This window comes from Trichechus manatus, unplaced genomic scaffold, assembly GCF_000243295.1.
Source record: "Trichechus manatus latirostris isolate Lorelei unplaced genomic scaffold, TriManLat1.0 scaffold00061, whole genome shotgun sequence".
NCBI classification, from domain to species: Eukaryota; Metazoa; Chordata; class Mammalia; order Sirenia; family Trichechidae; genus Trichechus; species Trichechus manatus.
Window position 1 is genome coordinate 152,160 of NW_004443997.1, and position 22,580 is coordinate 174,739.

A 22,580-nucleotide genomic window follows, 5' to 3' on the forward strand; every position below is an offset into this window, starting at 1 on the left:
GCTGAGTTCTTTATCTCTTCATTTGATGTTCTAGGGTTTCAGGATTGTTGATTCTCTGTTTGGCTTAGTTTTTCGGATCTTTGTTGTGGAGGGACGGCATGGTGTTTCTGCCTAGAGCGCCATCTTGCGGAAGTCCCTTCTTTCAGTCTTATTAGTGTCTGTCTGCAGTCTGGTGTAGAAGTTCATTTGTAGAACACACCAGAAGTCTGACTTGAGCCTCTTTGAGAATGAAAGTGTGGGGCAGCTTATTCGATTTAGTGGTAGATAGAGCAAACAGCTTAGTGTCTGACCTTTCTTCCCTTTTTCCAAAGTTGATGACTGTAAGGATAAATGTTTGGAGAAGATTGTACTAAAATACTGAGCTTTGCTATTTTTGGTAAAAAGAAAAGCCACTGATAAATTGTACATGTAAAAATTGTGGAACTGATAAATGTTTTGTTATATATATTTTTACCACAATAAAAAAGAAAAAAAACCCTCACAGAGAAAAGAAAAGCCACTGAATGATGCTTGGAAGAGACAAGCTTTAATTCTGTATTCTACTATGTGTTTTATAGGTAGTTTGTTTTAAAAAATTCTTTCATTTTTTATTAGTTCCTGGTTAGACTGAAGTCTTCTAGGAAAGAGAGTGGTTTTGTTTTTTTAAATCAGAAAATAAATTTCAAACTCATTGTCCCTGGATGAGGAAATTAAAATGCAGAGCCCCCCCTAGTGACTTGCTCTGTGACTTAGGGAAATCAGTTAACCTTTTACTCATGTCTTATATTGACATCAGATTTTTCCAAAGCGTTTTTCAGAGTTGCGAGTGAAAGATACTAAAAATATTGCCTGTGTTATTCCCAGCTCTCAGCTAGCAATTCGTTCCAATTACCAGCCACTTAGAAGCATTTGTATCGCAAATAGGTAAGAAGATTCTTATCGCACGCTGATAATCACAACTTTCACAATTGTGTTTTGTTGTTTCATTTCAAAAGCTAATGTTTTGGTAGTGACGGCTTTCTCTGAGGGTGAGAAAACAGGGCCACATTTCTAAACAAGTGTCACATTCTTATTAGCACATCACCCATCCATCCCTTACAGGATTATGCAACTCTGTTCATAGATATAATCAGCTTTGTATTTTCATTCAAGGATAACGAACTAGCAAGGGTGAAATCTTGGCTTGTCATCGGAATTGAATTGCTCCTCGGAGTTGAGAGGCAACAAGGAATCAAGCCGTGTTCAGAAAAGGCAGTTAGAGAATCTCAATTGCCTGCTTTCCCTTTCTTCTCCCTCCAGTATGGTGACTATGACCCCTCTGTTCACAAGCGAGGATTTTTGGCCCAGGAGGAATTACTTCCAAAAAGGGTAAGAAATCTAACTGGGGTGTACTCCATCCTGTTTGGGAAGACATAGCAGATACATGGTGAAAAAGAAAGCTAACTGAAGGACTTGAAATATTGGAAGTACATGGCAAGAACATTTTTATAAATATTTTGTAATAAATCTTGAATAAAGAGTGTGCAATCTCTGTTACGAATATTAAAAAGCCAAGGTTCACGGAGTTCGTCTAGGGTTGCCAGGACCCCTGTGTGATCATTTCCTTAGAGGTGGTTGAGCATCGTTGATTCTCAGGGAGGAGTGTGGAGCAGTGTGTATTCAGATGGGGAACTGAGCTGTTTGCAGCTGTGCTGGGTAGATAGAGAAGATGATCTGCGGGTGGGCATTGTGGTTTTTAATCCTCAGTGTTGTTCATCTTGTTCATTAGCTGCAGAAGCAGGCCCTCCCTGCCTTTTGCTGCTTCCAATTTTATAGCTCCACTCATCTGTCACTGGGTAATAAAGCCTGCTTCTCACCTTTTGCTGACTTTACCTGTTCATTTGATGGCTTCTATGCAGGCGAAGGCAGCAGCACACACAGCCTGGCCCCGGCAGCCTGGGGATAGTTAGCCTTGCCCCGACTGAGCTCCTCCATCAGAGACAGTCTCTAGGGTGCATAGCCAGGAAAGAGAGGCACACCAGACAAGAGGTGCACCTAGGCCTGAGTAATAGTGCAGCTTTCCAAGTTGTTCTCCCAATTGAATGGTGCTTGTTTACACGCCCACCTCTGCCAGTGATTGCCTCCCTGTGTGTGGCTTTTTAAAAATAGCTGTGTTGTTTTGTAAAAATGACACAATCGTAAAAATGTCAAACAATACCAAGTTTTGTGTGTGGGTTTTTTATTTTGCTCTATTTTTCGGTAGGTAATAAATCTGTATCAGATGACTCCGGAAATGTGGGAAGAGAGAATTACTGCATGGTACGCAGAGCACCGAGGCCGGGCCAGGTGAGCTGTTGCTTCTTGTTTTATATTTCTTAATGGATTTTTTTTTTTTTTTTAAGAACTGCAAAACTAGGACATGCTTGTTGAACAAAATGCAGTACAGAAGTACATAAAAGAAAAAAGGAGAACTGGGAGTAATGCAGGCCTTCAGTTTCACGAGTGTGTCCTTCCAGTACATGGGCTGCACAGTGGGCGTGTGCGGGCATGCATATTTATTCTTCCTGTTAGGATGTATAGACCAACTGCATTCGTGGGCAATTTAGTTTAATTCTAAGAATTCTACTATATGGATAACTTGTATCCATTCTTCTGTCGATGAGTTTTTTTTTTACAAAAAGGTCTGCGGTGAGCAGTCTTGTATATCACTGTACATTTGCGTGAGTAGTTCTGAGCGTAGATTCTTTAGAAGAGCTGCCAGGTCAAAGGCTGTGAGCAATTTGCATTTTGACAGGGGCCGCCAAATTGCCCTCCAAAAAGATTTTACCTGTGTACGTGCCCATCAGCAGTGTTGATGAGTGTGTTCTTCCCCCCATTCTCTCCCCGACACTTTTTTTATCATTCTAATATTTGTAACATAAAAGGTGAAAATTTATATTTTATTGTTTTAATGAACATTTCTCTGATCACTTTTGGTTTTCAACATCTTTTTGTTAGCCTTTAAAATTTTTTTTACTCTTCTTTAAATCGACTTCCTGTCACGTGCGTTTTTTTTTTTTTTTAACTTTTTAAAAAGCGAATCATTCATAGAGCGTAAGTTTATTGCTGGGTGAATTTTCACAATGTGAAAATACCAGTTAACACCAGGTGAAGAAATAGCACATGAACTCCCACCCCCTCCCAATCACCCCTCTTCCTTGCTGCCCAAAGGTAACTACTCTCCTGATTTCTAACTCCATTAGATTGGTAGTACCTGTTTTAAACTTGATATAAATGGAATCAGACAGTTCTCCTTTTTGTGTCTCACTTCTTTACTCAGCATCGGATTGTGAGGTTTGGCTGTGCCATGCAGCAGTAGCTTTCCCATTTTCAGTGCTGTGTTAGAATTCAAAAACTTTCTATTTTTGAACTATTAATATGCTACAAATTATTTATCCATTCCTCAGTTGACAATTTTCCAGAGTGATTGTACCAGTTTACTTCAAAAGTCTGTGTGATTTCTAGTTGCTCCACCTGCCCGCCAACGCTTGGTGTTATCGCAGGTTGAATTTTTAAAATTCATTTGAGAGCATTTTGAGACTGGGAAGGGGACAAGGTCATAGGGAGACTTCAGCTTAAATATTTCAATATTGTACCAATTTGGGAATTCCCTGCAAGCCATTGCGGCTTCATGAGTTTACTTTAAATTTGCTTTATCACTTAGAAGTAGGTGTCCTGGCTTGGGTTTTACAGCCCAGGTATTTCTTGCCCTAATTGCCAACAATACCCAAAGAAATAAAATCAGAAAAGTAGCTCTCAGGTGGCTTGCAGAGAGAGTTGTTTCATTGCCAAAACCTTCTGTCTGAAGAGAGTACAAGTAAGATAAAGCAGCAACTTAAATACAATTTGAACATCCAGGTACATTTGAGGGAAGAAGATAATATGCCACGTGCTTTTCTTGAATGACTTAAAATGAGTGTCATTATTTACCAAGGGCAAAGTCTGAAACTGAAGCCAGGAGACACCATAATGAGTCTGTGCTGTTGTTTTTTTGGGGATGGGAATACTGCCTGACCTCAGTGTGTTTAATCGGCTAAGCATTGGGAAGAACTTGGCCGGTGTCTGCTCTGGCTTGTGTCTGCTGCCAGGGACGAGACACCAGAAGAAGAGTAGGTCATGAAGGCCCAGCATGGCATATGCCGCCCCCACCTTACAGTGTCTTTCCTTCTCCTCGCAGGGACGAAGCGGAAATGGAATATTTGAAGATTGCTCAGGACCTGGAGATGTACGGTGTAAACTACTTTGCAATCCGGGTGTGTTGAAGTCTCTCCGTGGTCCCTGTTCAGTAAACAGAGACTAAATGAGGGGCAGTCTGCTAAAATGGGTTACTTCTTCATTCCAGTGTGGATAGCACGGGCAACTCTTTTACAGTTCAGTGGTAAAGAGGAAAAGAGGAAGGGGAGAGAAGTCTTATAGCCTCATTTTCTATTTTTGGACTTCAGTTAGATCATAGGTAATTAAGTGTCAGTTGAGCCTCGACGGACTGGGGCCTGGTTCTATGCCCAGCTCAGCAAAAACTTGTTTGAATGCTCCAAGTGAAACACTTCATTATTTCTGGCGCTGTGAGATCTTGGCCCACACGGAGCATCTGTAAATGCTTTCTTTCCCCAGAGCACAAGGAGAATAAAGCTGCTTACAGATTACTGATTTGTTTGGGTGGGGAATCTTGTTCTCACTGTGAAGCTAATTGTATTTCTATCCAGACAGTTAATAGTTGACTGTCCTCTGGGAACTCACCACGCCTGTACCCAGAGGCATGTTTGGTCCCTGAGCCTCTAGAACGTCTTTCTACCATGGGTCAGCTGCAGAATGCAGTGTGTGGGCAGCTTTTTCCAAAGGAGTACATGTGATTTGCTAAAGTATTTCATCGCTGGTTCCAAACTGCAGATGGAAGAGACTTTAAAAAACTGTCCACAGTGATCTGCATTTATTATCTTAGTTATAGTTTGCTTTCCATGTTGGGGTTCCTACAGATTTTGTATAAAATTTGGATAAATTGAAACACATTTTAATTTATCTGCTTTCTGAATACAGATTTTTACAGACTACTTTGCATAAAATAAGGTACACTGAAATGTCATGCTGTTTCATAAAGTAAACAAGTGTCTAAAAGATGTTCCGTAATAATACAGAAGGTTATTTTCTAAAGTTCTGTGAATTTATATTTGCTAATCATTTGGCTTCTTCAAGCTCCGACTGATTTAACACATTTCTGTGATTTTGTCAGCTCGACTCCTCTTGCCCTGTATGCGTACCACCTAGAAAACTAGAGTTTTATAGTCCTCAATAAACAGTTTCTTATTAGGGACTATTTCTACATCAGTCAAACTGAAATATACTATAATTTTGTGTCTGTATTTCTTATATTGAGCAATAGACAAAACTAATGGCTATTTTAGTGTTTCTTGTGTTAGAGTTCTGGAAATTTTACCATTAACTAAAGAAGATACATGCTTAAAACATTTTAAAAGAGGCTGCATGAAGCCCCCGCCTCTCTCCTATTAATCCCTAGAAGTGGTAGAGCCATCATGATAGGAGGCAGAGGACAGATTCTTTTTCTTTTTTTAAATATAAACTCAGGTCAGAAACGTAATGAAATATCTCTTGTTTTCCAAAATATACTGTAGATTTTAGAAGTACAAAGCCTCCCTGTGTTAACTCAATAGTTTTAAGAGCTGTGCGGACAAAAGAGGAATCTCACGTGGTTTGGTGATAGTGCCTGACTTGAAGCTGTTAGAAGGAGTAAAAAAGATTATCTCGGAGCACTCACTTCTCCATCCAACACCTGCTGTTAGATTGGTCCTTCTCATCCTAGTCGGCACACCTTCTCAGTTTGCAGCTCGGTTTCCCTGCCCTTGAGTCTTGGTTCAGTTTCCTTGTCATCAGCAAGGGAGGAGGTGCTGTAGTGTCCTCGTGCAGGGAGTTTCCTTGTGCTGCCAAAGGAGGGCCGGCCCCCAGCACACCATGAGTGCGAGCCCAGCGCGCTTGCCGGCTGGCGACTCTGACTGCCGACTAGCACCACTGGCAGAGGTATAACATACGTACGATAAATTCATTCCTTTTTAAAACAGCTTTATTGAGGTAATACTTTATGCACAATTCATTTTGACAATCTACTTTTTGCAACATTTTATTATGAAAATTTTTAAACATACAGAAAAGCTGGAAGAATTTTACAGTGAGCAGCCATATGTCCACACCAAGATTCTACAGTTAACATGGTACTATACTCGCTTTATCACATTGATACTACATTTTAACATTCAGCAAGATCATTCGATCCCAGCACTTAGTGTTTCTGTTAGTCCAACAACTTTTAACATAAGAAATATTTAGTCCTACTGATTTTTATCCTGCACTTCTGATAACGTGGTTGTTTAGTTAGAGTTTGAGCTTTTTGGTGAATAAATTGCTTCTGTGTTGCCTGTCTTCGACATTTCTCTTGATGTAAATGATTTAGAGTCAGCAACACTTAGATTGCCCCTACTTTAGCCATCTAGCCAGTGACAGAAGCCCCCAGTAACTCCTCCAAGGGACAAGTGAGTCAAAAGAACAGTACAGTTTTGCCTCTGTCTGCCCCAATTCAGGAAGCTGGAGACCCCCTGGATTATAAGACAGCTGCAACTTCTGTTGGGACCAGTTGAAACTTGTCATATGTAACAGTGTGTGCCAGGTTCTTTGGAAAGTTGAATAAAATCTTGAGCCTCAGCTGGAGCTGACCGTTGCTGTTCTTTATTGGATCTACAGAATAAAAAGGGCACCGAGCTACTTCTTGGAGTGGATGCTCTAGGGCTTCACATCTATGACCCTGAGAACAGGCTGACCCCCAAAATCTCCTTCCCGTGGAATGAAATCCGAAACATCTCATACAGCGACAAGGAGGTAGGACATGTCTGTACTGCAAATGCCACTGTGGCCCAGGGACAGAACAAAGGGCTTTTCCCATCTCTCTGCCTGGCCGGAGCTTCCCGAGCCGGGCCATCCTCTTTGTATCAGGAAAGTCCTTTAATTTCCAGGCTTTTGGGTTTGGTTTGTTGATCTTTATAGTATTTACATTACAGTATTGGCATCCTTATTCAAAGGGCATCACTAAAGCCCACTACTGACTAACAGGAGGCTGAGAAGCTCAGCTTGTCAGGGCCAAACCCCAAAAAACAGTACAACACAAACCAAAAAAGTAGCATTTTCTTACTAATTGGCTTTCTATTTCTGGTGAGAAATACTCTTTGTATTTTAAGTTTGGTATATATTGAGCCCCCTCTCTGTGTCCAGAGCTTGATACATGTGGTGGAGAAATATACATATGTGTGTATATGCATGTATATATGTGTATATTTGTGTATATCTCACCAATGATCTAAGTGAGATTGTAAGGCTAATATGCTTACAAGAATTCGAGAAAAATTAAGTTGGAATAACATAAATAAGCACTCTTAAAATTCAAATATTTCTGTATAGGATGATCTTTTCCAAATACTGTAATCCCTCCTTCCCTTCCCTTCCTTTCCCTCCCCTCCCCTCCCCCCCTTCCTCCATTCATTCTTCATTCATTTAAAAGGAATTATTGCACAATAATTGCTCAATAATCTGCTTTGTGTTAGGTTTCATAAGGGAAACAAAGAGGTAGAAAACCGAGTCTCAGTCCTCAGGGAAGTTGTCAAGTAAAGATTCAGCTGCAGTGTAAGGGGTGAATGAGGAAGATGATGATGATACAGTCCTTTTCTGTGCACAAGCACTCTCACCCTGACTCTGATTTAATCCTCATAAGAACACTGGTATAAGGTAGAGGCCACGTTTTCATTATCTCTGTGTCACGTCAGGAAGTGGAGATGCAGAGGGAGTAAGTGACCTGGGTCTGGTGAGTGGCCTAGCAGGTGCTGAGAGCCAGGCTGACTGGTGCCACGTTCCCCTGCTCTCCGAGGGAACCCAGAGCAGTGAGCCCTCAGAGCACAGGAGGAATTGGCAGGAGGCTGGCTCTCTGGCCTAGGCTGTACTCAATGCCTTTTACTGGCTCTTGCACAGCCAGCACACAGCAGAAAGTGAGTAACGGTGATGACTTATGTTGTGGACTGCAGAATCCCCACCCATGAGCAGATTTCCTGTTTTCTCTTTCTTCGTAGCATTTTGAGGAAAGGAACACCAGGCCCCTGGTTTCTAATTTGTGATTGAGATCCATTAATACATGCTTGATGAGACAGATTGAGCTGCTTACTTTGAAACATTCTGGCTTTGAAATTTTTCTAAGTAGTTAGCCCAGGAAATGAGCTTTTAGGTTATTTCTTTTTTAAAGCACTCACACTCAAAGCTCCACAAGACTGAAGGCAGTAGGTGTGCCACGGTATGGTAGTTTTTCATCTCCAATTTCATAAAATCTGTTTACTGTATATGCACACATCATGTGCTAAAGGCTCCCCAAACACTCATTCCTCAAAGAACCCAGGGATTAAAGTCTGCCCTAGCAGGGATTGACTCAATAAACTCTAACATACCCTCTCCAGGGGTCAGGTGCTGTCCTGTTCTATCATGTCAATAACTCATGCAGTAAAAGGGTTCCAAGCTGACTTGACATAATAGGAAGTAGTCTTGGTAGCTATGCATGACAGCTGAGCTGTCAAACCAGAAATGTTAGTTTATTTTAAGTGATCCATTGATTCTTTGTATGCGCCCTGGCATGGTGCAGAGCCTGTGGTTTCCCCACTACTTGTGGTTTCCCACTGACAGCTCTGGGATTTGACAGCAAGGCCAAAAATAAGCTCACAGAATTCACAAATAGCAGCCTCCAGAAGAGCAATACTGCTTGTAAGTTAACTTTGCACAAAGCTAAACAAAGGACCATTTTTTGCCCTCAGTGTGCTAACTCCTTGTTGGACAGTGTAGCATGTGAAAGAAATGTCCAAGAATATATCTTCCCAAGCATATTTATCTGCTTAGCAAGTCTTTCTTGGAAATGAGTATCCATTTTTAAGTGCATCACTGAAATCTGGTATCTGTCTGGTCCCATCAGGGAAGGTTGAGAGTGGTGGTTGCTGTTTGTGCTTTATATGCTTCCTGGCCTAATGGCCTGGCCTTGGGTTCTCCTACTAGGCTAGCAGCCTATCCTTAGTGTTCCTCTTTCTCTCCCCTTCAATTTCAGGAACTCTGTTTTTCTTTTCTGTTACAGTCAGTTCTTCAAATTTGCTTTATGCCTTCCGTTAACAGCTTTCATACAATAATCCCCATTTTCACACACGTGAGGAATGTGCTTCTTCAGTCAAGTGTATGAGACCAAATGGGCAACACCTGCCAAAAGCAAAGATGAGAAGGCAGGAAGGGGCAGGGAACTTGGACGAATGGACACAGGGAGCCCGAGGTGGAAAGGGGGAGAGTGCTGACACATTGCAGGAATTGCAGCCAATGTCACAAAACAATTTGTGTATAAATTTTTGAATGAGAAACTAATTTGCACTGTAAACTTTCACCTAAAGCACAAGTAAAATTTAAAAAAAAATTTTTCCCCATGTTCAGAAAATTTTAGTGACTCTTCGTATCCTGTCATGTCAAATCTAGACTCTCCTGATTGTCTTTTATTCTTCACCACACCCCCGCCTCTGCCTCCACCCCGTGTAGACTTGTTTATCATCTGAGTCCTCTGCTTCTCCCCCTACCAGTCTCTCTCCTCTCTCTCTCACATACACACACACACACACACAAACACACTGTGTTCACTTCCCCATCTCTGCCTTTGTTTGTATTGCTTGCAGTGTGCCTCTCCATCCCACATTTTAACTTCTCTGTCATATTCTTTCCAAGACTAGATTAAGTCCCTTTCTGCTTAACTTAGATCTACTGTGAATTTCCAGCACATTGGTGATTTGTATCACATAATGAGGCACTAATTTCTCATGTTATTTCTTGAGTGTTTAACTGTTGTTAGTCCAGTTGCAGCTGGATGGTGAGCTTCATGAAGGCTCATGCCTTAGGCTCGGTGGTGGCCCTCCCAGTGCTGGCCTCAAGGTTGGGCCTACCAAGGGTTCTTCTTTCGGTTATCAGGCACCCCTTCCACACACCCACACTGAAAATGGTGGCAGAGGACACACCTTATAGGATCCTGAACTTGCTCAGCCTCAGACTTAGTACTTCTCAGAGGCTTCTACTTCCCCTTGGTTTAGTCCTGGGCACCAAGAAGCGAGGACTGGGCACTGCCTTATGTTGGTTCTTTGGCAGTGTGGTTGCTGGTTTTTATGGAATTTCCTATTCTAGGCTGTTTGTCTGAAACTGTTTTTTGCTTCCTTCTTTCAGTTCACTATTAAACCACTGGATAAAAAAATTGATGTCTTCAAATTTAATTCCTCAAAGCTTCGTGTTAATAAGCTGGTAAGTTGAGATCCTGGTTTTTAGTACTGATAACTGTAGTTTTTCTGAGAGATTGAACACTTCTTTCTGAAGAGTATCAGACTGCTGTCTTGTGAGACATAGAATGAGAGCTCACCTGAGGCGTGCTTTGTCGATAGGCCTTGAATGACTCAGCTTAGCTTAAAGAGTCAAACCTAAATTTTGTGATGAGAAATTTTTTTAAAATTATTTTTATTGAAGTACTTCATACATGTAAAAGGACAAAAGTAATGTATATATAAGGTATAAAGGGAACCCTAGTGGCACAGTGGTTAAGAGCTCGGCTGCTAACCAAAAGGTTGACAGTTCGAGTCCACCAGCTGCTCCTTGGAAACCCTATGGGGCAGTTCTACTCTGTCTTATCGGGTCATGAGTCGGAATCGACTCAACAGCAACAGGGGTAAAGTATAAACAATAATGAGTACCTGTGTACCCACTACCCAGCTTTAAGAAATAGCATCCTCCTAATACTATTGAAGACGAGCCCTGATGGCACAGTGGTTAAGCACTTGGCTGCTAACTGAAAGGTTGGCAGTTCGAACCCACCAGCTGCTCCATTGGAGAAAGACGTGGTGGTCTACTTCCTTAAAGATTTATAGCCTTGGAAACCCTATGGGGCAGTTCTACTCTGTCCTGTAGGGTCGCTATGAGTTGGATTGATTCAATGTCAACAGGTTTGGATTTTGATTTTGGTAATACTGTTGAAACCCCTCCTTTTAGCACCCTGCTGGTCTGCTCCTTTCCCCTCCCCAAGAGTGATCTCTATTCTGAGCTGTGTTTATTATCCCCTTGCTTTTATCAGAATTTTATTTCATATATGGCAAAACAGGTATATCAAGTTTTGTATGGTTTTGAAACTAATATAAATTGTATAAACTGTATATATTCCTCTGTCACTTGCCCTTTTTTTTTTTATTTATCTGTGTTGATATTTTAGGAGAGAGTCCATTTTCACTGCTGTATAGTATTCTGATGTGTGAATCTTCCATAATATATTCATTCTCTTATTAATGGGTGTTTAAGTAGTTTCCACTTCTGTGCTGTTTTAACAGGGCTGCCATGAACATTCTTGTATCTGCCTCCTGGTGCACATGGGCAGTAGTTTCTCCAGAATCTAGAGTGTATACATAGGAGTAGAAGTGCAGGGCCATAGCATATGTTCAAATTCACAATTATGTTGAATTGTTGTCCGAAGAAGGTGAATTGATTTACAGACCCAACAACAGTGAGTGAGACTTGCTTTTGTTTTATACCTTCAGTGCTTGTGTTATTGAAGGTATAAAACAAAATGTTTACCCATCTTGTGTGTATCAAACGGTTTCTCACTGTCATCTTATTTTGTATTTTCGTAATTAGTAATGAGGTTGAACATCTTTTCATATATTCATTGGCCAGCCATCTTTTCTCTTCTGTGAAATACTTGTTTCATGTCTTTTGGCCACTTCTCTGTTTGTTTGTTTTCTTTATTGGTTGTATCTTCTCCCATGTATAAATGTATAAACCTTTTCCTTAATTGTTTGTGCTTTTCATGTCTTGCTTGATATATTTCCTTATCCTATGATCATAAAAGGAGCCCTGGTGGCACAGTGATTAAAGCGCTCAGCTTCTAACCAAAAGCTTGGCAGTTTGAACCCACCAGCTTCTCTGTGGGAAAAAGATGTGGCAGTCCGCTTCCACAAAGATTTATAGCCTTGGAAACCCTATGGGGCAGTTCTCTTCTGTCCTACAGGGGCGCTATGAATCATAATCGACTGGACAGCAATGAGTTTGTTTTGTTTGTTTGTTTTTGTTATGATCATAAAGATATTCCTCTATAATCTGAAAGTTTCAAGGTTTTGATCTTCACATTTAAGCCTTTAATCATTCTGGAATTGATTTTTGTGTGATGTGAGGAAGGGATCCCACTTATTTTTTTTTCCACAGGAATAACTTACAGTCCCAGCCCAACTTACTGAATAGTATTTCCTGATCTGCACGGCCGTATCTCGACTTAGGACAGTGAGATGCATCCAGAAGTATAATAAAGTATCCTCTATTCCTCTCTTCACTTGTGATTTTTACCTCTTGGCATATCTGAGGCATCTTCATTTTGCGTGTCTCCAGAGCAGCAAGGACTAGAGGCATTAGTAAAACTTGGGTATTCTACTCCACTCTTTCCTCTTCAGATTTACTGCTACCCTCGAGAATCCTCAGATGAAGATGCTGTAGCACTGGTGAGCTGGTAGGCCAGGAAGTAAATTTGTGAGTTTAACATTTCTCCTGCTTTCCTGGCCACAGATTCTCCAGCTATGTATCGGGAACCATGACCTCTTCATGAGGAGAAGGAAGGCTGATTCTTTGGAAGTTCAGCAGATGAAAGCCCAGGCCAGGGAGGAGAAGGCTAGAAAGCAGGTGAGCAAGACCTTGTTTGAACTGATGTTGTCGCTGCTCGGTGAGTCTTGGCTTGGGAGGCAAGGAGTGCTTGTGGGTTGGCAGGTGTCGTTCAGCCATGGATACACCTGCTCTTTATTTTATTCCTTTTGGGTCTTTATTGGCTGATGCCCAACTGGAGGAATGTCAGCTCTGGAGATGAGGAAGAAACTAATTGCAGATTTAAAAGAAACCTCTCTAGTTATTTCTATGCTTAAGTGAAGTTGGATGTGATTAACACAGGTTTGAGAAGAGGTATCTGACATGTGTGCATCCATCCATCTATCCATCCCTCTATCTTTCTTTCATTTTTTTTCCTGCCTGTCTCCTTTGCCCGGCCTTCTCCTTTTCTAATTAGATGGTGATAGAATGCATGGCGGCGTTTCAGTGCTTGCTGCTGGAATGCTAATTAGACTCAGGCCACACTTCCCACTGCAGGTCACCCAGCAGCTCCTCACCCTCAGCGGGAGGGGCCAGAGTGAGGATCAGCTGACTGGACGAGCTGCATCATTGTTTTCTACTTGTAGACCTTTTCTACTCACTGAAATCCACACAACTAATTTGAGCCTCGCTGCTGAGAATATCAGTTGTGTTTTTGAGTGAACTATTAGATGGCAGTGGCAGCAGCTGCAGTCAGCTGCCCACAGGACTTGCAGGCTCAGAGGTGTAATAATTAATCTGTGCGCTGCACTCTGACTTGTGTGCACCAGCAAGGCTGCCTGCCAGCCCCGGGAGTTAGAATGGAAAGCCCAGTCTGATCCAGTGCGCTTTCAGCTCTTCCTCTCTTTGCTTTCTCAGATGACGGCCATAGATACGCTCTTTGGGGTGCTTTGGGAGTGGGGGAATGGGTTTCATCAGACAAAGCTTCTGAGCCAGCATGGGGTCACAGGGGCAACTTCAAGAGCCCTTTTTGACCTCCTTTCCAGCGGACAAAGCTTAGAAGTGAGAGATCTGAAAATGGCAAGGAACATGTGGGCCGCAGGGCCCTGGCAGTGAATAGCACGGACACCCCATAGACCTGCCCTGCAGGTAGAACAACAGAGGCATGTCCCTGGCAACTTAGCATCCGGGCAGACCACAAGTCAGGAGCCTCCATGGCCCATTGGGGCAAACAGTGATCTTACACCCAGGTCTGAAACTTTGTATGTGACATTAGTGAATGACTTGCCTTCCAGACGTCAGTTTTCTCAGCCTTTAAGTGGAGCTACTGATATCTCTTTTCTGTCTCAGATGAAAGGGCATGACGTACCTGGATGTTTTTGTAAGTGATAAACTGCTTCGCAGATGGGGTGGAGGTCTCAGGGAAAGGATGACACTGGGAACTGAAGGGGATTGCCTGGTTCTTTTTCAAGCAGAGAATGACAGGGATGTAATAATCCACCTGGAGTCCCTGAGTGGTGCAAACGGTCAGCACGCTCGGTTGCAAACCAAAAGATGTTCCAGTTTGGGCCCACTCAGAGGCACCTTGGAAGAAAGGACTGGCAACCTACTTCTGAAAAATTAGCCATTGTAAACCCTACGGAGCACAGTTCTACTGTGACACACATGGGGTTTCCATGAGTCAGAATGACTCCATGACACCTGACTTTTTTTTTTTTAAATCACCTAATAGACATTGTATTATGATGGAAATTAGAAATCAAATTGGCCAAGCTTTTTATTGACCTGCAAGAGGACAATTCGAGAACTTAAAACAGTATTTTATTGCTTGTCTTCACACTATCCTTTCAAGTTCTAATGCATTTTTTTGGCTTACTATTTAGAAAAAGGACCAGTCTTAGAAATCTGTGTTACTAGAGTTTGGGGTAAGACTGAGCAAGAAAAGTAATTCAGCATGCTTTAATTATTTAAGGAAGAAATAGTGCCATGGTCACTTCTGGCTTCTGCTTTCTGAACTCAGTTAGTACCCAAGGATCACAGAGAATAGCACTTGTTCTGTGCTTGTTCCCTTTATTAAGCTCAGCATGTGGCCCAGTTAATGCAGTGATCCAGAAGGCAAGGAAGGTGGCAGCGGCTCTTTGCTGGTGCCTTCAGGACGGCGGGCTGTGTTCCCTGCCTGGCTCCCTTCTGTTGCAGGCCTGGCTCAGGAGTTGCCTCTGCATGAGGCTGTGAGATTCTGTGCTGCAGCTGCAGCAGCTTCCCCCTGTGAAATACAATGTGTGAACTATTGATACGTCCCGCAGAACCATTCTATCTTCTCCTGGGCTGAGACAAGAGTGTGGGGCTATTGTTGATGGAATTAGAAGTGCGGGAGGGGTCCACAGGAATTAGAAATGGCAAGAGTCTTGTCTGACCAGAGGAGAAAGCTGTCTGTTTGTGGGGCTCTATTTCAGTGAGGAAGAAACCTGCGTTGTGTCTGCAGGTTAGAGCTGTGTGAGATTTTCCAACCAAAAGGAGGACTGGCAAGGTAGCCTTTGCAGCACACAAGTGTTAAGACTGCGGCCTCTGTCTCTCTGGTAGAGACTGGTTGCCATGATTTTTGTTGTTGTTGTTGTTTTGTTTGTGCATTTACCACTAAATTGTTTTTCAAAAGGCATAGCTTTCAACTCACCAAGTGGTTTCGAAAGGAAGAGGGTGGTGAGGGACAAGAATGACACTGGCTACCTAAAGTAAATGGAAGAAAATGACCCACAGGGGCAATGCGGGAGACTGGGTGTTCGTGGGGACCTGTGGCACCTGAGGTCTGGGGCCCCATGACCGTGACTGCTTTTGTTTCCTCTCAGATGGAGCGGCAGCGCCTTGCTCGTGAGAAGCAGATGAGAGAGGAGGCTGAACGCACGAGGGACGAGTTGGAGAGGAGGCTCCTGCAGATGAAAGAAGAAGCAACGATGGCCAACGAAGCGCTGGTGATTCCCGAGGCTAGGGCTCCCAGGAGGCTACATCAGAACGGCCTTGATTTAGAGACATTTGCTCTGACACACTTTATTTCTGCCTAAAACAAACAAACAAACAAAAAGATGATGCCTTTCCTTTCCACCTGTGCTGGCAGAAGCAGTTTGAGGTTAAGTTCCTGCGCAGCAGGCCTCCACTTTTCACCACGGTCTTGCCTTTAGAGCGAGGCTTCTCGGCCTCGGCAGTATGACGTTTGGAGCTGGATCTCTTTTTGTGGTGGGGGCTGTCCTCTGCATTGGGGTGTTGAGCCCCATCCCTGGCCTCTACTCACTAGATGCCAGTAACACCCGTCCGCCCTGGTAGTGACAATCAAAACAGTCTCAAGACATTGCCACATGTCCCCTGAGGGGCAAAATCACCTCTGGTTTTGAACCACTGATTTAAAGGGAAGGAAGAATGGAGTTTTAAGTTGGTTTTCTGCCTCATAAAGCATAACCCTCAGCTGTAGTGGGTACTCAAAAATGTGGTCTTTCTTGTTTGTTGTTCCCCATCAGTGGAGGCCTGAAGGACCCTTCTGGAAAGTTGGGGGTGTGGCTTGTCATCTGTTGCACAGAGTCACTGGGGGCACTTAGTGGCAAGACCTCAAGGAGTCTGAGACTGGTTCTTGCTGACCTGAGTGTCCCAGGCTAGATCTGGGCAGGAGGATAGACACGGAGTCGCCATTCCAGCTGACAGCACTCTTGTCTGCAGATGCGGTCTGAGGAGACAGCCGACCTGTTGGCAGAAAAGGCCCAAATCACCGAAGAGGAGGCAAAACTCCTGGCACAGAAGGCTGCAGAGGCTGAGCAGGAAATGCAGCGCATCAAGGCCACAGCCATTCGGACAGAGGAGGAGAAGCGCCTGATGGAGCAAAAGGTGCTGGAAACAGAGGTGCTGGCGCTGAAGATGGCTGAGGAGTCAGAGAGGAGGTCAGCAAGGAGGGTCCTCTTCACCTCCCCACACCGGCCCGGGGAAGGGGCCCTGCCCTGAGTCAGAGCCTGACCAGAGCTATCTGATGCTGCTTCTCTATCTTCTGGGAGCGGGGAGAGGGTCCTTCCTTGACAGGTCAGGGAAGGCTGGGTGGTTAATTCTGTTTGGGGGCTGGAGCTATTAAAAAGGCACCAGGACACAGTTCTGTTCTCACATGGACCTCTCTGGTCTTGCATGGGCCTTTGCAAGAAGCCCTTCTCCTGTTGATAACCATGTTTGCAGGAAAACCATTCAGCATGTCCATACATTGCTTTTAGCTAAGGAGATGTTAGGAGGTTCTTTTTGCACTAAAAAATCTAGTTCTTTTACCCTTGTTTTTTGGGGGTGGGGACAGGGCTACAGCAGTTACTCACCTTTAAAGCAGATGCTAGGTACCCGCTTCCCTGAAGCCCTTCCTAGTGCTCCATCTCCTGAGGCAGATGGGAGAGGAGAGCCAGGATCTTCTCTAGCCGGGATGCTCCAGCTCCTGACAAGGATGAAGGATGTAACTGTCGTGTGTACATTTCAAAGACTATTCTGGGCTCTGGATGGTTTTGTCCCTGCAGCCTTCAGATGAACACTGGCACATTCCCCACAGCACTTGGCCCTGTTGGTTTAGGACACTTGAATTTGACTTTTAGCTAGCCAGGTCCATTCACTACAGTTTTCTGCTCCACTTTTTGGACATCATTCTGGGAATGTTGTTCCTTGCCTGCCCTGTCCTAGGCCCCTTTCTTCCAGTGTGTAGTCACATTCACTGTGCGTGATGCATGTTGGGCTGAGTTCCCTCTGCCAGGTCCTCTCAGGTGTCATGCCCAGCCTGGGTCCTAGAGGGCAAGGCTCTGTACCAGGGCACGGGTGCCCTCAGGTGAGGGTGCTCCTTCCCCTGGTGGATGAAAGTTGGTCCTCATCCCACCATTGTAAAGACTCTGCTTCTTCCATCTTCTGCCCTTTGTGATCTAATGTAAGACCTTTGGTCCACCACACTCTTGCTTGGCCCAGCCCACTCTTAGCCAGAAATGAAGCACAGAAAGCTCTAGCCCTTCCTTTACCTCTCCTCCTTTTGCGCCAATTGCAAAGATTCTTATTTGACTCTTCTTTCCACTGGCTTCCCTGCTCTTCCAGTTTAGATTTACTGGTTGAAATGAATAATATCCAGGAATGTTGTCCTTGCTTTGGAAGCTTTGATTTCATGCAGATGTCCTTACCCTACCCCATGGCTTTTGTTTGCCTTGTTAACTGCATCCTTTGGGTTAGCCTACGACCCTCCTCTCCAGAGTGGGGCTTTCTTCCCTCCACTTCATCCTCCTCTATGGAGCTGACGGCGCCAATTTTCCTTGCAGGGCCAAGGAGGCAGATCAGCTGAAACAGGACCTGCAGGAGGCCAGAGAGGCAGAGCGGAGAGCCAAGCAGAAGCTTCTGGAAATCACTACCAAGCCCACGTACCCGGTGAGCATGGGTTCAGAGGGCCAGCTAGCCTGTGCTGCTGTAGACCTGGTGACCTTCCCTCATTCCTAATCTCTTGGCTCATCTGGCAGTGCCTTCCAAGGTGACTGTTAGGCAACCGTATGGCAGAACAAGTGATGCTGAGAGCTGGGAGTGAGAGAGCTGGCTTAGAATGTCCCTGGTCTGCCATTTGACCTTGGACTAGTTAGTCGCCTCTCTGGTTGCCTAGATGACAGGCAACAGGGCCTTTTCTAGCTCAGAAATAAAGTTTTTATTTTTCTAAGTACTATGGTCTCAAATTATCTTCAAGAGAATTTGCTTTCTAGCCCCTTAATGCTGAGCCGATTGTAATCTTCAACTACCAGTGTATACCATATACCATCATTGTAGTTCTGGGAAGGGGTAGCCTGTGCATCTCAGACTGAGTGACTGCAGTGTAAGGACCAGCTTCCAACCTCAATTCTGGGACAAGGAGGCAGACTTCAATTAAATAGGGTCACAAAATGAATAGAGAAGCCTTTTTCTTTCCTTTGTGCATTCAGTTCAGCAAACTGGTTTACACTCCTGTCCTAATCCATATATCTACAATGCAGTTACAAAGTCTTATGACAGGTGTGTACAGGGTGTACTGGGGCCGAGAGGAGGAGTACTCTGCTCAGCCTGGAGGGTCAGGAGAAGCCTGGGGTTGGTGCCTGGGCTAAACATTGAAGGGTGAGTAGGAACCACCAGGTGTGGAAGAGACGAGAGGGTATAGTAGGCGAGGGCTCCAGTGCACACAGGACTCAGATGTGCACAGACACGGACACGCACAGGGTACAGAGATGTAAGCTGCCCAGGTTTGGGCTGGAGGGCAGTTTGAGCGTGAGCGGTTTGCTGTTGCCACACGTCCTGGTTATCTCTTACTGTGTAACAGTTGCCCCCTCCCCCTGCAAACCAACCATGTGCTCAAAACACCCATTTATTATCACCTCTTGGCGGGGGTGGGGGCGTGCTCTCTGTGGGGCTGGACGATCCTCACTCAGGATCTCGCAGGTGGTTGTAGTCAGATGGCAGCTGGGGCTCAAGTCATCTAGGGGCTCAAGTCATCTAGGGGCTCTGCTGGGCTGGACTCCCAAGATGTGTGTGTTTTCAGAACATTCACTGGCGCAAACTATACATTGTTCTAAGTGTACTCTTTTTTCTTAACAAAAAATCTCAGAAGAGATCATCTGTATTAGCTTTTTAAGCATATTTCTTTATATGGATGTATCGTAATTGATTTAACCAGTCCCCTGTTGATGAGTATTTAGTTTGTTTTCTTTTGCAATTATGAACAGAACTACTCTGAACATTCTTGGACACAGATCTTTGCATGTGCATTGGTAGAATACATTCTTATAAATAGAGAGTGTACCAGTTTCTGTTCTCACCAGTGGCGTAGCACCTAGCACCCACCTTTTGGAGAAGTTTTTATGAAGTATAACATGCATACAGAAAAGTGCCCAAATTGTAACCATGCAGCTTGGTGACTTTTCACAAACCAAACACACCACGTACCCAACGCCCAAATCAGAAACAGACGTTACCAGCACCCCCCAGAAGCCCTCTTTTCAGCACCACCTTTCATATCCCCACAGACAGTTGGCCCCAGGCCTGTCACCATCCCAGTGTTCTGAGCCTTGGCTCTTTCCCGGGCTCTGTCCTGGACTCAGTGAAGGAACCCAGGAGAGAACGAGGCAGATCCTGCCCTCAGGAAACTTACAACAGTCGGAAGAAGGCGGCACAGCCTTCTTCTGATTACAGAGTGAAGCAAGAAAAACGCTGTTATAGAAGCACAACCAGCACTAAGGGACAGCAGAGAAAAGAGTTGCCATCTGTCCAAGAGGGATCTAGAAGGCCTCTGGTGAGAGATCACAGTGTTTCAGATGGGCCTTGACAGAGAGATGGAGGTTGGGAAAAGGAATGGCATACACAGAGGTACAGAGATAAAGCAGAGTGGTTCAAGGGATCTTAAATGATCCTGTTTGCTACTTCATAGGACACATAGTGAGAGAAGTTGGAGAGGTAGGCTGGGTCCATATTTTAGACGCCCTTTTGTTCTGAGATGAGAAAGTCCTAAAATCTAATTACTTCATCCTCTGCTTCATGACCTAGTCTGGCTCCTGCTTTAGAATCCAGACCGTCGAGCATACAGGTGGAGCCCTTTGTGGTCTGGTCCCGATCTCCCATCCCGCCTCCTCTCCCATCCCACTTCCCCACACCTGCTGCAGACACCCAGCATTCTCGAGGAACACTCAGCCCCTCCCCATGCCATGCCTGTGTGTGCTCACTGTTCCTCTTGCCTGGCAAATCTTCTCCCTCTGGCACATTCCCTGATGCCAGCGGAAGCAGCATCCTCTCTAGCATGCCTTCTCCAGCTCCTCCAGCCCTGTTCACTCCCTGGCTACAGTGTTTACCTTATTGAACTGTGTGTGATGCTCTGCAAACTCATCTCTTTCCCAAATAAGACTTTGAGCTGCTCAGAAGCCAGAAACCCTGTCTTAATTCTCTGCATCTCGGAGCACAGGGCCTGAGTATTTCGTAAGTGAATAAGTGAGTGAGAGTTTGTCTTTAATCTGGCTGAGGGAGGAACTAGTAAAGGTTTGAGGGGAGAGGAATGGTTTGCTTGGATGTGAACTCTTCGGGGAAGTTCACCTGGCAGCAGCATGTGTGCAGGGATTGAAGAGAGGAGAGGCAGGAGATGATAATGGGGACAGAAGTCATGGTGATGCCGGAAGGGAGGGGCCCGTATTGTGCCCATTTGCTTTTGTGGTTGCTGGAGGGTTGGATGTTAACGCAGCAGTGCCCTCTGTTGTCATATAACCCGAACCTTCTAATCTGAGCTTTCTCATTCATAGCCCATGAACCCAATTCCAGCACCACTGCCTCCTGACATACCAAGCTTCAACCTCATTGGCGACAGCCTGTCTTTCGACTTCAAGGATACTGACATGAAGCGGCTTTCCATGGAGATAGAGAAAGAAAAGTACGTAGCCCTCCTATGCCCTGCTCTGACTCCACTGCAGATCTCAGGGAGTGGGCAGCAGGGAGCCAGAGTGAGTAGATTGGGCCCCAGGGAGAGCAGAGGTCACCACAGTAACTTGGTGCTTGTTCCTGAACAGGTTGACTCTGTTCTCACCCACTGAAGGAGGAATTTCTTAATCAGAAATTAAGGACAACAGACCTTCCAGGATAGAAATAACACTTGACTAGTGACCTGGAGTTCATAGTAGCTCTAAACTTTACCTGAAATACAGGGTTGGCTTGTCAGGGGTTTGAGTCAGTCAAACTTCTCTTCACATGGTAGTAGCCTGCAGTTGTTTTCTAGTTGTGTTCTCTTGTGGCTGGCAGGACTCCCTGAGATCTGTGGTGGTTCCCATGTCTAGAACAAGGGGAAGATAGAAGAAACTCAGGCTCGAGGCTGAGGAAAGCGCACAGCCAGGGTGACTGCCCAGGTCGGCCAGCTTTGTTTGGCTGGCTCTCCTTGGTCACAGCAGGTTTGGCTGAGTTGTCCTTCACCTTTATTTAGGGCCAGTGGAAGTGGATAGGAGTCTCTGGGTAGTGTAAACAGTTAATGTGCTCGACTGCTAACTGAACAGTTAGAGGCTGGAATCTACCCAGAAACACCTCAGAAATAAGGCCTGGCAATCTACTTCCAAAAAATCAGCCATTGAAAACCCTATGAAGTACAGTTCTACTCTGACACACGTGGGGTCGCCATGAGTTGGACCAGCTCTATGGCAATTGGCATTACTTGTTTGGAAGTGGATCAGAGATGGAAAGAATTCCCATTGCAAAGGAAGTCCATCCAAGATAACCTTGTCCCCAGAGCCCTAGCAAAATGGGCTGCTCTTGTGTCACAGAGCCTATTGCTGACATTGCATCATTTTTCCCACTCTCTAGAGAACAGTCACAACAGCAGCCATGTACTGAGTGCCTGTGTGTCAGGGCTTTCTAGCTTTCATCTCATTTGATTCACATAATTGATATCAAAGGTAGATTTTACTATTCTCATTTTATTCAAGAGAACCCAGATTAGAGAGAAACTCATCCAGTGTCACTCATAGACCTTATGAGGAACAGAGGCAGGACTCAACTTCTTACGTGTCTGACTCTACAGCCTATGTGCTTTTACACCTGTAGTATCCTTGGGAAAATTTCCTTGGAGTCCAAGTGGGCAACCAGGAGCCAGGCTATGTTTCTTTCTGGGCTCTGCTACCACGGGTATAGACAGGTATCCAGGGAACCAGGGTCTCTCTCCCTCTGTAATCTGTGTTGTCTGAGTTCCTCTCCCAGCCTTCCTCCATAGTCCAGGCATACACATTTATGTGGCTGTGATCAGGGAGAGGCCACATCCTGTTCTACGTCCTGATTTTTTATAGCTCCTGTTTTCTTATTATCCTTGCACGTGTTGACGGACTCCATATACTAGCCATTGTAATCACTATGGAATGTTCCTTTGCATGGCTTGCCTGGCCATGCCTTTGTCATTGGACACT

The 22,580-nt window shown here is 44.6% G+C and overlaps 1 protein-coding gene across 3 annotated transcripts in view; it reads left to right on the forward strand.

The window, feature by feature from the left end:
- The window catches only part of NF2 (NF2, moesin-ezrin-radixin like (MERLIN) tumor suppressor), an 80,355-nt gene that overhangs the window by 43,264 nt on the left and 14,511 nt on the right, over positions 1-22,580 (forward strand). For all 3 annotated transcript variants that reach the window (XM_004378916.3, XM_023733674.1, XM_023733673.1), the window contains exons 5-14: positions 1,279-1,347; positions 2,222-2,304; positions 4,175-4,250; positions 6,745-6,879; positions 10,276-10,350; positions 12,646-12,759; positions 15,501-15,623; positions 16,360-16,577; positions 17,961-18,066; positions 20,940-21,067. In XM_004378916.3, the coding sequence (XP_004378973.1) occupies positions 1,279-1,347; positions 2,222-2,304; positions 4,175-4,250; positions 6,745-6,879; positions 10,276-10,350; positions 12,646-12,759; positions 15,501-15,623; positions 16,360-16,577; positions 17,961-18,066; positions 20,940-21,067 (1,127 nt within the window). The remainder of the gene's footprint in view (positions 1-1,278; positions 1,348-2,221; positions 2,305-4,174; positions 4,251-6,744; positions 6,880-10,275; positions 10,351-12,645; positions 12,760-15,500; positions 15,624-16,359; positions 16,578-17,960; positions 18,067-20,939; positions 21,068-22,580) is intronic.